This window comes from Trichechus manatus, unplaced genomic scaffold (assembly GCF_000243295.1).
Source record: "Trichechus manatus latirostris isolate Lorelei unplaced genomic scaffold, TriManLat1.0 scaffold00003, whole genome shotgun sequence".
Lineage (NCBI taxonomy): Eukaryota > Metazoa > Chordata > Mammalia > Sirenia > Trichechidae > Trichechus > Trichechus manatus.
The window spans coordinates 36,473,618-36,487,736 of NW_004443939.1; the positions used below are offsets into that span (position 1 = coordinate 36,473,618).

The following is a 14,119-nucleotide window of genomic DNA, read 5'->3' on the forward strand; positions in this document are numbered from 1 at the left end:
CTTAAAAGCTAGTGAGCAGCCATCTAAGATGCATCAATTGGTTCCAACCCATCTAGAGCAAAGGAGAATGAAGAATACCAAAGACACAAGGAAAATATTAGCTCAAGAGACAGAAAGAGCCACATAAACCAGAGACTCCACCAGCCTGAGACCAGAAGAACTAGACAGTGCCCAGCTACCACCAATGACCGCCCTGATAGGGAACACAAGAGTCCCTGATGGAGCTGGAGAAAAGTGGGGTGCAGAACTCAAATTCTAGTAAAAAGACCAGACTTAATGGTCTGACTGAGACTAGAGGGACCCCGGAAGACATGGCCCCCGGCCTCTCTGTTAGCCCAAAACTAAAACCATTCCCAAAGCCAACTCTTCAGATAAAGATTGGACTGGACTATGGGACATAAAATGATACTCGTGAAGAGTGTGCCTCTTAGCTCAAGTAGATACATGAGACTAAATGGGCAGCTTCTGTCTAGAGTTGAGATAAGAAGGCAGAAAGGGACAGGAGCTGGCTGAATGGACAAGGGAAATCTCGGATGGAAAGGAGGAGTGTGCTGTCACATTATAGGGAGAGCAGCTAAGGTGACACAGCAGTGTGTGCGAGTTTTTGTATGAGAAACTGACTTGAACTGTAAACTTTCACTAAAAGCACAATGAAAAAAAATGCCCTTCACTAAAATCCACATGACAACCACAGAGGATATTTAAACTACTTAAAAAGCAACTTTTAATTTTTCCTAACCCAAAGAATTAAATTAATTTAATTAAAGAATTAAAGAATAGTATACAACCATTAAAAATTCTTTAATGATACTTGTCATGGATTGAACTGTATCCCCCAAAAATATCCGTCAACCTGGCTGCGTCATGATTCCCAGTATTGTATAACTGTGTACCATTTTGAAATCTGGTGTGATTTCCTTACGTATTTGTTGTAAATTCAATCACTATGATCTAATAAGATGGATTAGCGGCAGTTATACTGATGAGGTATACAAGATTGGATAGTGTCTTAAGCCAATCTCTTTTGAGATATAAAAGAGTATCAAGCAGAGACACATGGGAACCTCATGCCACCAAGGAAGCAGAGCGTGTCCTTTGGACTTGAGGCTCCTGCACTGAGATGCTCCCAGACCAATGGAAGACTGATGCATCACAAGGACCTTCCTCTAGAGCCGACAGAGAGGGCCTTCTCCTGGAGCTGATGCCCTGAATTTGGACTTGCAGCCTCCGGACTGTGGGAGAATAAACTTCTCTTTGCTAAAGCCATCCACTTGTGGTATTTCTGTTATAGCAGTACTAGATGACTAAGACAATACTCGAAAATGTTCACATGAAAAAAGTAGGACAACAAACTGTTTATACAAATTAATTCCAATTATCAGTATGTGTGTGTGGGTGTATGCATGTATACATATATATACATGTCTGAGGGACACACAATGATGTTAATAGTAGTAAACTTTGCATAGTAGAACTTTGGGTCATTTTTCATTTCTGTTCTTCTTAGGATTTTTTTTTCCTTGAGAAATACATCAAAGCATTTATATAATGTACATGCACTGTTTGAAGAGAACTAAATGAATACCCTATACAACCACCCAGCTTAATTAACAAACAGAAAAAGTCTCAGCCCCCTTGATTCTCCCTGCACTCTTCCCCCTGGTGAAGTAACCATTATCATTTTTATATTAACCTTTTCTTTAGAGTTTTACTACCTCCTTACGTATGCCCCCTGCTTAGTCATCTAGTGCTGCTGTAACAGAAATACCACAAGTAGATGGATGGCTTTAAGGAAGAGAAGCTTATTTCTTCACAGTAAAGTAGGCTACAAGTCCAAATTCAGGGCAGCAGCTCCAGGGGAAGGCTTTCTCTCTCTGTCAGTGTTCAGTGTTCCCCCAGACTAGGAGCTTCTCCGCACAGGGACCCCAGGTCCAAAGGACGCGCTCTGCTCCTGGTCTGCTCATGGTACTGCTTTCTTAGTGATATGCGGTTCTCCCCCCCACCCCACTTCTCTCTTTTATATCTCAAGAGACTGCCTCAGGGCACAATCCAATCTTGCAGATTGAGTCTGCCTCACTAACACAACTGCCATCCATCCTCCCTCATTAACATCATAGAGGCAGGATTTACAACATATAGGAAAATCACACAGTACTGGGAATCATGGCCCAGCCAAATTGATACACACATCTTTTGGGGGACATAATTCAATCCATGACACCCTCCAAAGAGCACACTGTTCAGTTTTTTTTTCTTCAAGTTTAAACACAGAATCAAACTGTATGCAGTCTTCCATAACTTGCTTTTTTCACTCAACATTATTTCTGAGATTCATCCATGTTGATGTACATAGCTGTAGTTCACTCATTTCCTGTGGTATTTTGCATTTCATTGAGTGAATATACCACAACTTAAGCTATCCATTCTATTACTGACAAACATTTGAGTTAACAGTTTATTTTAAATAGAGAGCCTAAAAAACAAATCAGTTCTTAAAAAACAAACAGACAACAACAAAAAATCAGTTTTTCATACACAGTGGGGACACTATACCTTTTTTCTATGTACACAGCTTGACTCTGAGGAAACAGGAGCTTCACATGCCAATAAAACTGTTGATTTCTGAGAAAGAAAATTATCATGTGAGTGTCAAGGTAGACAATAAAAGTCTGCAAATCAAACTTCCTGAATTTACATTTTAACAATTCTAAAAGCAGTCTCAGAATTTAACATCTTTTCTATACAGTTATTCTCTCTAGGATTTTAGAAGCTATGTTTCTGAAACAATATACTTAAACAAGAATTTTTAAGAAGGAGAAAAAAAAAACATAATGAAGCCATTCTGAATTCCAAGGACTTTACTGTGAGAAGGAAATTTCTCATAGTTCAGGGGCTTTTGAGAACAGTTTGCTACTACTTTAAGTTTACAAATAAATTTCCTCATGACTAAACACAATGAGCTGATGTTTTTGCCTGACTAGTGTGGAAATTAGGTGAATAAAGTATTGTCCCATTGAGTCCAGCTGGCTGCAGATACACTTCTGAGGCATGAGGACGTGCATTCAGTAGCTAAATAGTAGACAACAAGTTGGTTGCTAAGCAGAATGCACTCTGAGTTAGAGTCCCTTTGCTTTCTGATCTAAACTTTGGCTTGATATAGGGCTGACAGTAATAACTCACTAAATGTCTGATTGTAGAGAAATGACCATATGTTGTACTTAACAAATCAAAATTTGGTGACACTAGACTTCATTCCTTTTTAAAAAAATGTAATGCTCAAAATACTGAATCCTTTACAGAAACATAACTGTCTTTACGAAATGATAGCTTTACATGTTTTCCTTAGAAGAAATTTCTAAAAATCTACTGGCAAGTTAATGGCTGGCAGCATCTCCTTTAAGCAGTGGCCAGTATCTCCTTTAAATCTACCCCTTAGTAGTATGACTCAAAAATCTAAAATTATTTTCTTTTAATACAATCTAGTAGAGTGTCTTCCACTGAACATTTACGTGAGTTAATAAAACTTTTGGAAGAAGATAATGGCCATAAAACTAAACAAAAATCTTTCCATTAAGTCAAGTTATCGCAGACCTGTATATGGTAGTTTTCTTTAATAACAAGGCAGTTTCTGGCACTAGATAGAGAAAAACATGCCTGATTATGCTTACAATGACAGTGCCACTTAATCATATAAGGAACAATAATGTCAACTTTAATATTTTTGATACAACAAAACCATGGAGCACCCTTCACTAATCTAAAGACCAGATGCCTAAAATCTCCAGGAAAAACACTTAAAAAAATTTGAATGCAAATGCAACAGCTACTAGTTTTAAACAAACAATTCTTCCAAAATGAAACAAGTTGCAATGTTCATTATCTGTGAAACTGGCATAGCACAGTTTACCATCAAGAGACTCAGAAGAAGCACTTTTCTCTTTTAGTAAGGACAAACAAACAAAAATAATTTTGTTAATCTTAATACCTAATATGGTTTCTTTCTAAAAATATTTGTTTTTCCATATTAAGTTACAGAGACATAATGGATCACTGACTTATCATCTTGTGAAACTGTAAATCATACTTGACCATCTCAATCACTGCATGGGTAATTTTAAGAACCGTTCACCTTTATTAACATTCAGCAGACCCTAAATACTTTCAGAAAGTACTTAACATTCCAAACACAAAGAGAGGAAAGCCCTTGGAAATTATTTTATTTGTTGTACTTAATTAGTTGTGGTTATAATGAAGTCCTTTATTACTACAGAGAGAGAGAGAGAAACGCACACACATATATAATTATGACTAAATTTTTTTTCTACATTTGGCTTCAGTTCAAAAGTGAAATTTGAAAAGTACATGTTTACTTTTAATAATTGTTATCTTGAATTATTTCAAAAAACAAAGTAAAAGAGAGTAATATAAACAACACTCATGAATTCAGATTTAGATTTAACAAACTAACATGATGTTGTATTTGCTTGGGATGCTTTTTTTTTTCTTGTAAGAAATAAAAGGCTATAAATATGGTTGATGATCCTTACACTGTTCCTTGATTCAACTTCCTTCCCATCACCATCGGAAGTAACTACTATCCTGAAGTTGGCTGTGTATTCTTGTTATACATTTTACATATATATGTACACACACATACATATCTATAAACAATATAGTATTGTGTTAACATTTATTTAAATGGTATCGTACTAAAAATATCCTATGTCTTACTTTTTCCCTCACACTATGTTTCAGAGATTTATTTATGATACATATAGATTTAGTCCATTAATTTTAATTGCTGTTTAGTATTCCATTGTGTGAACAAAGCCAAATGATATCCATTCTTTACTAACAAACATTATGACTGCTTCTAGTTTTTTAGCATTTGTTCTTCCACATTATAGTTGTTGTTAGCTGCCGTCAAGTCGATTCCAAAAAAGAATACATGTGGAAAGCTATTCTTTACCTCCACTGGTACAAATAATTAAGTGCTCAACTACTAGCTGAAAGGTTGGTGGTTCAAACCCACCCAGAGGCACCTCAGAAGACAGGCCTGGTGATTTGTTTCCAAAAGGTCACACCCTGAAAACCCTATGGAGTAGTTCTACTCTGAACATATGGGGTCGTTATGAATTGGAACTGACTCAACAGCAAATAACAACAACTGGTACATAGGGCTAAAAGTTAATTTTACTGAAAAACTGCCTGTAATTGTTTCACTCTTTGTGGTATAAGAGGCATTTTGAGAACAGTAATTCAGAGTGTAAACGGTTTAAGTGAGAGTGGGCAAATAGAGTTTGAATAGTATTGTATAAAGAATTCCTGAAATGGGTGAGCTAATTATCTCTAAAGAAGTTTCCAATTTTTTAGCATTCCTGAAATTCATGTAAATCCTGTCATGGGTGATCAAATCTCTTCCAAAGACTCAAAGAATTAAGTTTGTTCCCTGTTTTTCATAATTATATATAGTGATATGTCAAGGAAAGATTAAAAAACAGTATGTCCCATTAAACAAACACATACACACACACGGAAATTCCAACAATATTACTTGTGGGTGGTGGGACTGAGTAATTTTTTATCTTTTTTGTTTGTAAGTTTCTTAAAAGAACATATTTTGTAAAGGCAAAAAAAGAAAGTTAATATCTCAGTGAGTATCTTTGTGTATATATATCACTTTCTGTATTTTAGATTATTTTCTAAGGACCCACCAGCCGCTCCCCAGGAGAAAGATGTAGCAGTCTACTTCCATAAGGACGACAGCCTTGGAATCTAGAGTATATGGGGCAGTTCTACCCTGTCTTATAGGGTCGCTACGAATTGCAAGCGACTCGATGGCAACAGGTTTGGTTTGGTTTGGTTTAGAATCATTAGGAAACGACAGGGTTTCTCAACCTCAGCATTACTGAGCTGTCCTGCACATTGCAGGCTGTTCAGCAGCACCCAGGCCTCCAACTATAATAGTGTCATCATGTTCTTGGCCTATTTATCAAAATTCTCGAGAATGAAAATACTGTACCTAAAATACTCCAATTAACTTAGGCACCTCAAGTTGATAACAGACTACGAAGTATTGGTGGCGATCATTAATCTTAATGTTCCCTCTGGACAAGTCGATAAAGTAATAGCAACAGTGACCCAGGGGCGGATTAACCAGTAAACAAGGTACACACAGGCTTACCTGTGCTTACTTACTAATCTGTAGTGCACAATTTCACCTGTTTTTCACTGCAACAAAGATGTGAAATTGTGCACTACAGATTAGTAACTAAACACAATTAAGCCCATTTGTACCTTGCTTATTAGGTAATCCATCCCTGCACTGACTTCCTCTGAATCCTATGAAACCAAAAAAACTATTCAAGCATAGTGAAGCTTCTCTCCCCTTCCTCCAAATGTATATTTCTCAACAGAAGCAGTATCATCCCAAGGAGGTAAAAACTGGCTCTTGGAAAAGCGAAAAAAATCCTAGTTATTAGAATGGTTTGTGGTCCGCCAAAGGGCCACTGTACATAAAAAGATACAGAGTATATATATGCTATCAAAATATCAGGGGAGAGGGTAGATTATAGAAAAAAAGTGTCTAACTAGGTTCCGGGGGTGGGAGGGAAGGGAAAATGAAGGGAGTGTGTGTCAGTGATAATGAAAAAAAAAAAATATTTTTTGAATACTTATTTGGCACAGTGGTTAAGAGCTACAGCTGCTAAAAAAAAAAAAAAAAAAAAAAGTCCAGAAACACACTGGGAACTTAGATAGATGGTACACGTATTAAACGATCAAAAATAAATATACTTTACTTCGGTGAGTTAATATGGGGTACTTATTTATCAACCCTTGCTTACTAGAAACTGTTAAGGATCATTTTCTACCATATTTTCATTCTATGGTAGATGGGGGGACTGGTTCTATACCTGTAAACCAAACCAAACCCACTGCTGTCAAGTCAATTCCAACTCACAGCGACCCTAGACAGAGAACTGCTCCATAGGGATTCCAAGGAGGTAATCTTTATGGAAGCAGACTGCCACATCTTTCTCCCACAGGATGCCTGATGGGTCTGAACTGCCGATCTTTTGGTTAGCAGCTGAGTGCTTAATCACCACACCACCAGGGCTCCTCTTCAATACCCATATACTCAATTATTCTTTTGACTTCATGACTTAAAATTGCCAATTCTCATCTCTAGAGTGCTATCATAATTCCAAGGAAGAAGATACAAATCAAAAGTCATCAGCTCCTTTTAAATGGCATTGCTCTTTTGATACAGTAAGATGTTCAAACTCATTTATAACCAATGAAATGTAATTAAAAATGGAATATTTTTACTTATCAGATTGGAAAGAAAGTTTTAAATTGAAAATGCTAGGCAACTATGGGGAAATGGACACTCTCCATTGTTGACAGGAGTATAAACTGGTGCAAGCTTCTGGTAGTTCAATTTCACAGAAGCTAAAAATAAAAATTCATAATCGAAAAAGCACATTATTTTTGCCTCAGTAGTTTAATTTCCAGGAATTTATTCCAAGAAAATAATTGGGCAAGTACCATGATATTTGTATAAAATGTCCACTATACCACTTCCTATAAAAGAAAAAAATTAGTAACAACCTAAATGTACACCATCAAAAAACTGATTAAATAAATCACTCAATGTTAAGTAGTCATAAAAAATGAGGTAGAATTATAAACACGGATAGAGAAAAATGTATGTGTTGAATGATTGCATTTATATTTAAAATATGGGTTTACACATGTATTTACAAGTCTGAATGACACACGCCAAATTTTTAACTGCTACTTCTTGATATTATGAAAAGTCTTATATCTTATTTCTATATATGTCTGTAATAAATAAATTTCTTACATAATTATTTCTTTACAATCGGTAAAGTCAAAGATGTTTTAATGGGGGAAGTGCAGGATGGTAGGGATAGAAAGGACAGGAATAATTTTATCATTCTTTTTAGACTTAAAAAGATTTCATTATTGGAATTATTCATTTAAGATGTCTATTTTTATCTCAGATATTATTACCCAATCAGAATTAGGGTTACTTATCTCATCATTTTGACAGCCTCAAAGCTATCTTCCTCAACAAATATGCCACAACTAAGAGTTACATATGGAGGCTGAATTCTAAGAACTAAGATTCCTACAAAGTTTAAAGGAACTTGAATAGGCCTGCTCTTAACAAAAAAACAACAACAACAACAAAAAAAACACCAATTCTCTTTCCATCCCATCACTGACTAAACAACATTTACTCAAAGATCATGCTTGAGGTCTTGTTAGGCATTAGGGATGCAAAGTCTGAAAGAGGACCAGCCAAGGCAAACTTTTTTTTAGGGTAGCAAGTCAACCACCAACCCAGTGCTGCATTTTTCCTTCTTTATGAGAGGAGCAGAGTTTTCATATGAAAGCACCCTGTTTTTTATTGATATTGTATGCAGCAAGAATGCTCAATATACTGTAATGCCCAGAAGTAGGACAGGAAGACTCTGGGTTTGATTCCCACTCTTAAAACACATTACTTATAAGACCTTGAGCAAGAGATTTAACTTCTCTGTACCTCAGGTTATCTCACAGTAATATGGGAATAACAATTATATTTATACTATAGGATTCAATGAGTAAACACACATCAAGCGCTTAGAACATACCCACTGAAAAATGTTAGCCACTGCTGTTATTATCATTATTGTAACTCTACATGCAATTCAATGCCCTGAATTATGTTGTTTAGAAAGCAAATATTGACAATATTTTTGAGAATATTCCGTGTGAGTTCATAATCAAACTCTATTTTCATTTAACTTAGTATTTAGTGGCTGCAGAAGAGACTAGATACATAGATTAATACTAGATTGTAAAGGGCCCTCCTTGCTTTGCTAAAAAGTACAGATTTTACCCCTGTAGTTAATGCAGCAACAAAAAGGTTTTTAAAGAAAAGTCAAATGAAAGGCTTAGAGGGAGAGCCCATCATTCTACCACTTAACTCTCCTAATAACTGTTTTTATTGTACATTCAGGACATTAACTTCTCAGCCCTTGTTTGCAGTTATTAAGAGAAGTACTTCCTACTACTCTTGAGAATCACATGGGCGTATCATATCAGTTCTAAACATGCCTGCTGTTTTAACCTATGATTTTTAAATACAGGTGACTCCATGAGATAAGCAAAAGCTAGTCTTTCCACATGTCTCATCTTCAGAATACTATAAACCCAATGCTGTCGAGTCGATTCTGATTCATAGAGACCCTAGAGGACAGAGGAGAACTGTTCCAGATGGTTTCCAAGCCTGTAGTCTTTATGGAAGCAGACTGCCACATCTTTCTCCCCCAGAGCAGCCAGTGGGTTCAAATCGCCAACCTTTGGTTAGCATCCACGCACTTAATCACTGCGCCACCAGGGCGCCACTTATTAAATTACCAAAGTCGATAGGGTCGCTATGAGTCAGAATGGACTTGATGGAAATGGTTTTTTTTTTTTTTTACAGGTTATGAAAATTACCAGTAGATCTTTTTCCCAAAGAGCATCAACCAATAGCAATAGTAGTAACGGTATTGTTCTAAATGCTTTACACGTATTAATTCATTTACTCCTCATAACTCTATGAGGTAAATATCATTATTATTCCATTTTACAGATGAGAACACTGAGGAAGAGGAAAAAAAAGTCACACCCCTCAAGGTCCTTATTCAGCTGGAAAGTGGCACAGCTGGGATTTAAACCCAGGCAATATAACTCTGGAGTCCCAGGGTGGTGCAAATAGTTAACCTGCTTGGCTGCTAACCAAAAGGCTGGAGATTCAAATCCACCTAGAGGTGCTTCGAAAGAAAATTCAGACATTTCCAGAGTATCAGCCACTGAGAACCCTATGGAGCACAGTTCTACGCTGACACATGAGGTCATCAGTGTTGAATTTTTGGTCTCCTCTTCAGTAACACCAGGGGAGAAGCATTTCTTCTGGTTATTCAGGGTAACCCAAACTGTTACCAGCAGCATCCTATGACCATGAGGATTAAACTGACACCACAGAAGAATGGAAAATCAGAAATAAACTGGATTCCTAAAGACATCATTGAGCCACTATCACTATTAACTCAGAAGCCCATCCTATCTCTGAACACGTAGTTATGAGAGTCAGTATTTTCTTTTATCGCTCAAACCAGTCTGAACTGATACAAGGGAGAAGAGTTTTCTTCTTTCACTAATAAGCAATAGAAAAGCAAAGGAAACTAATCTCTAAATTATTAACTGCTATGAGATTTGGAAGCAGCAAATAATACCTGAAGGAATTTCAGGAAAAAAGCATTTTGTTCCACTGTCAACTATAAAATCTGATTTTAATTTAAATTTTAAAGGAAATTTACCAAATTTTGAAACCCTTCAAGGAAAAAACAAATATAAAAAATATTTAAATAATCCTCTACTCACAGTCATTTCATCTGTTGAAAGATACTTCAAGGTCAAAACTGGAAGTTTTCTCAAAAATAAATACAACTACTCCTAATAGCACAGTGGTTAAGGGATCGGCTGCTAACCAAAAGCTCAGCAGTTTGAATCTAGCAGCTGCTCCTTGGAAACCCTATGGGGCAGTTCTACTCTGTCCTATAGGGTCGCTATGAGTTGGAATAGACTCAATGGCAACAGGTTTGGTTTTTTTGGTTTATTCCTCGTAAAATCCATCTATTTTATTAGGACTAGTACTGTGATAATTGTTCCTGGAAGAGTGAATACAAAGGATCTTTTAGTTACTCATTATGGATTAAAATAATTTGAATTGAGAATGAAAACCATAATTTTATATTTCACAATATTATGAAAATACTTTGAAAAGTTCCAGTTACATATTATATTTTACACTTTTAAAAATCAGTACCACCACATGATAATAATAGGAAACAAGGTAACTATGTGATATTGGCTTTAGTAGGGCAGTAAATTAAGAAAATGGATGTAGTAGATGAAGACTGACATTAAAATGTACATCTTTCATCAAATAATTGATAAATGTTAAAGAGTACTTAATATAGCTAGCTGTTCTCAAATGGGGGTAGTGCTAACCCTGGGGGGAAGGACACTTGGAAATGTCTGGGCAGTTCTGACTATTCCAAGACTGGGGAGGACTTGAGGCATTGAGTGAGGGGCCAGGAATGCTAACCTTCCTGTAATGCATAGGGAAGTCCTACACAACAAAAACTTGCCCAGATCAACATGCCAACAGAGCCCCTACTAAGAAACACTAGAATGTAGAAAGAACACCAGATGTATGCATAGAAAAAAACGAATGACAGCACTAAATGCCAGCATGTGTTTCATATTAACTGTGGAGAAAATGTGTACTCTAGGAACTCAGGAGGAGGAGAAATAACGGAAGAGATGAGCTACCAAGTGTACTTTTATGGATGACTAAGAAATATGGAAATGTTTAAGAACAGTGACCAGCCTGGGTACATTTAGTTGAAAACTTTAGGAATTCAGGTTGGGACAAATTATGAAGATCCATACTCAGTAAGGATCCCTTGTAGGAACAGGAAGATTTTTCTGCTCACAGTATGACTCCACCCAAATTCCGTGGCATGGCACATAAGGCCCTACAAGGCCCAGCCCCAGTCAGCCTCTCCAGCTTCATCCCTTGTCACTTGCCAAGTCCCACTCTAGTTTTTAGGCATATCAAACTATTTACATTGCCCTAAATTTACCACTGTATGCTTTTGCATCTAATATTTTCACCATCAGATCATCCTTTCCCTCTGGAGGAAAATTCCTCCTTGTCCTTCAAAAATTTGCTCAAATTCTCTCTTCTCTGGGAGGCCTTTCCCATCCCCCACTCCCAATGAATAATACTCCCCCAAGGCTGGAGCCCTGGTGGTGCAGTGGTTAAGAGCTCAGCTGTTAACCAAAAGGTGGGCAGTTCGAATCCACTAGCCGCTCCCTGGAACCCTGTGGGGCAGTTCTACTCTGTCCTATAGGGTCGCTATGTGTCGGAACTGACTTGACGGCACCGGGTTTGATTTGGTTTTGGTTAAGGATGGGGCAGTGAGCCCTCCCTTGGGCTCCCACAGCACCCATGTGTATTCCACCAGGACACTGACTATATACCACATTGTAAGAGTTTGCCCACTGTCTTCCCACTCACTGTGAACTACTAGAGAACAAGGGGCAGTCACTTAATGGCACACAGGCCAGTGGTTTTCAGGTAAACATCAGAATTATCTGGTGCTCTTTAAAAGTAAAGATGCCCAGGCTCTACCTTGTTGTTTGCCACTGAGTTGATTCCAACTCATAGGGACCCTATATGACAGAGGAGAACTGCCGCCATAGGATTTCCTAGAGCAGATCGCCAGGTCTTTTCTCCTGTGGAGCCGCTGGTGGGTTCTAACCACCGACCTTTCAGTTAGCAGTTGAGCACTTAACCATTGTGCCTACAGGGTTCCTTAGTTCTATCTTAGGCCCAAGGAATTAGTAACTGGGGCCCTGGTTGCACAGTGGTTAAAGCAATCGACTGCTAAGCAAAAGGTCGGCGGTTTAAAACCACCAGCGGCTCTGTGGTAGAAAGATGTGGCAGTCTGCTTCTGTAGAGATCTACAGTCCTGAAAACGCTATGGGGTTGTTGAATTGGAATTGACTCGACAGCAGCGGGTGTGGTTTTGGGTATTTTGTTGGTCAGGTCCAGGTAACTGAATATTGAAATCACCCCCACAATTAATTAATTTTGTTGTTGTTTAGCAACATAGCCTTTTTTTTTTTTTTTTTTTAAAATATATTTTACTGAGTTTTTGGTGAAAGTTTACACAGCAAGTTAGGCTCCCATTTGACAATTGCCATACAAATTGTTCAGTAACTTTAGTTACATTAATCACAACGTGTCAACAGTCTTTTTAACTGTGTGCTGTTTGCTCCATTTCCAGAACTCTAGTTTCCCTGCCTCTTCTCATCTTTGCTTCTGAGTAACTGTTGACCTTTCTGGCTCATACAGATGGTTTTTAAGTAGAGCACTGATCTTACAGACAATATCCTCTGTGTGTGACACTGCTATTTTGCTAAAAGGTGATCTCAGGGGATAGGCTTGATTCTAAGTTTAAAGAGTGTTTCAGGGAATCTTCTGTTCTCTACTGTTCCAGGTTGTCCAGCCTGTTTTGTTTCTTTTTTAAAAAAGAATCTGAGTTCTGCTCCACATTTTTCTCTCATTCTATCTGGGACCATCTATTGTGACCCAGTCAGAACAGTCAGTAGTGGTAGTCGTACACCCTAGTTCTGCTCTCAGTGTATGTGAAGTCGTTGCTGGTGTAGACTTGTTTCTTCTCTGAACTTTTGGTTACCTTCTTACTGTTTTCTTCCTGGCAAGCAGAGACCAGCAGTTGTATCTTAGATGGCTGCTCGCGAGCTTTTAAGACCCCAGACGATACTCACTTCACTAGCATGCAGATCATGACTAATGTGAACAAAGTTATGCCAAATGACTGAGTTGAACCATGAGACTATGGTCCTAATAAGCTTTCAAACCAGGAAAACCAATTGTGGAAGGTATCTACTTATGTCTGGGAGTATTCCATGGTTTTCTGTGCTCTGAAATACCTTTAGTAGTAGTGGTGTTAACTCTTCTCTGAAAGTTTGGGCTTTTTTTTGTTGGGAGTTTTTAAATTACCTTTTCAATCTCTTCTTTTGTTATGGGTTTATTTATTTGTTCTATCTCTGTTTGTGTTAGTTTAGGTAGGTAGTGAGTTTCTAGGAATTTGTCCATTTCCTCTAGGTTTTCAAATTTGTTAGAGTAAAATTTTTCATAGTATTCTCTTATGATTCTTTCCATTTCAGTTGGGTCTGTTGTGATATCACCTGTCTCATTTCTTATATGGGTCATTTGCTTCCTCCCGTTTTTCTTTTGTCAGTTTGGCCGATGGTTTATCAATTTTGTTGATCTTTCCAAAGAACCAACTTTTGGTCATGTTAAGTCTTTCAATTGTTTTTCTATTCTCTGTTTCATTTAAATTCTGCTCTAATTCTTACTTCCTTTCTTCTGGCGCCTGAGGGCTTCTTTTGCTGCTCTCTTTCTACTTGTTCCAGTTGTAGGGTTAATGTTTTGATTATGGCCCTTTCTTCTTTTTGGATGTGT

At 37.4% G+C, this 14,119-nt stretch overlaps 1 protein-coding gene across 1 annotated transcript in view; it reads right to left on the reverse strand.

Annotated features, from left to right (window-relative positions):
• ZNHIT6 (zinc finger HIT-type containing 6) overlaps nt 1–14,119 on the reverse strand; it is a 73,150-nt gene that overhangs the window by 31,589 nt on the left and 27,442 nt on the right. The window contains exon 6 of the mRNA XM_004369120.2: nt 2,554–2,622. Coding sequence (XP_004369177.1) covers nt 2,554–2,622 — 69 coding nt within the window. The remainder of the gene's footprint in view (nt 1–2,553; nt 2,623–14,119) is intronic.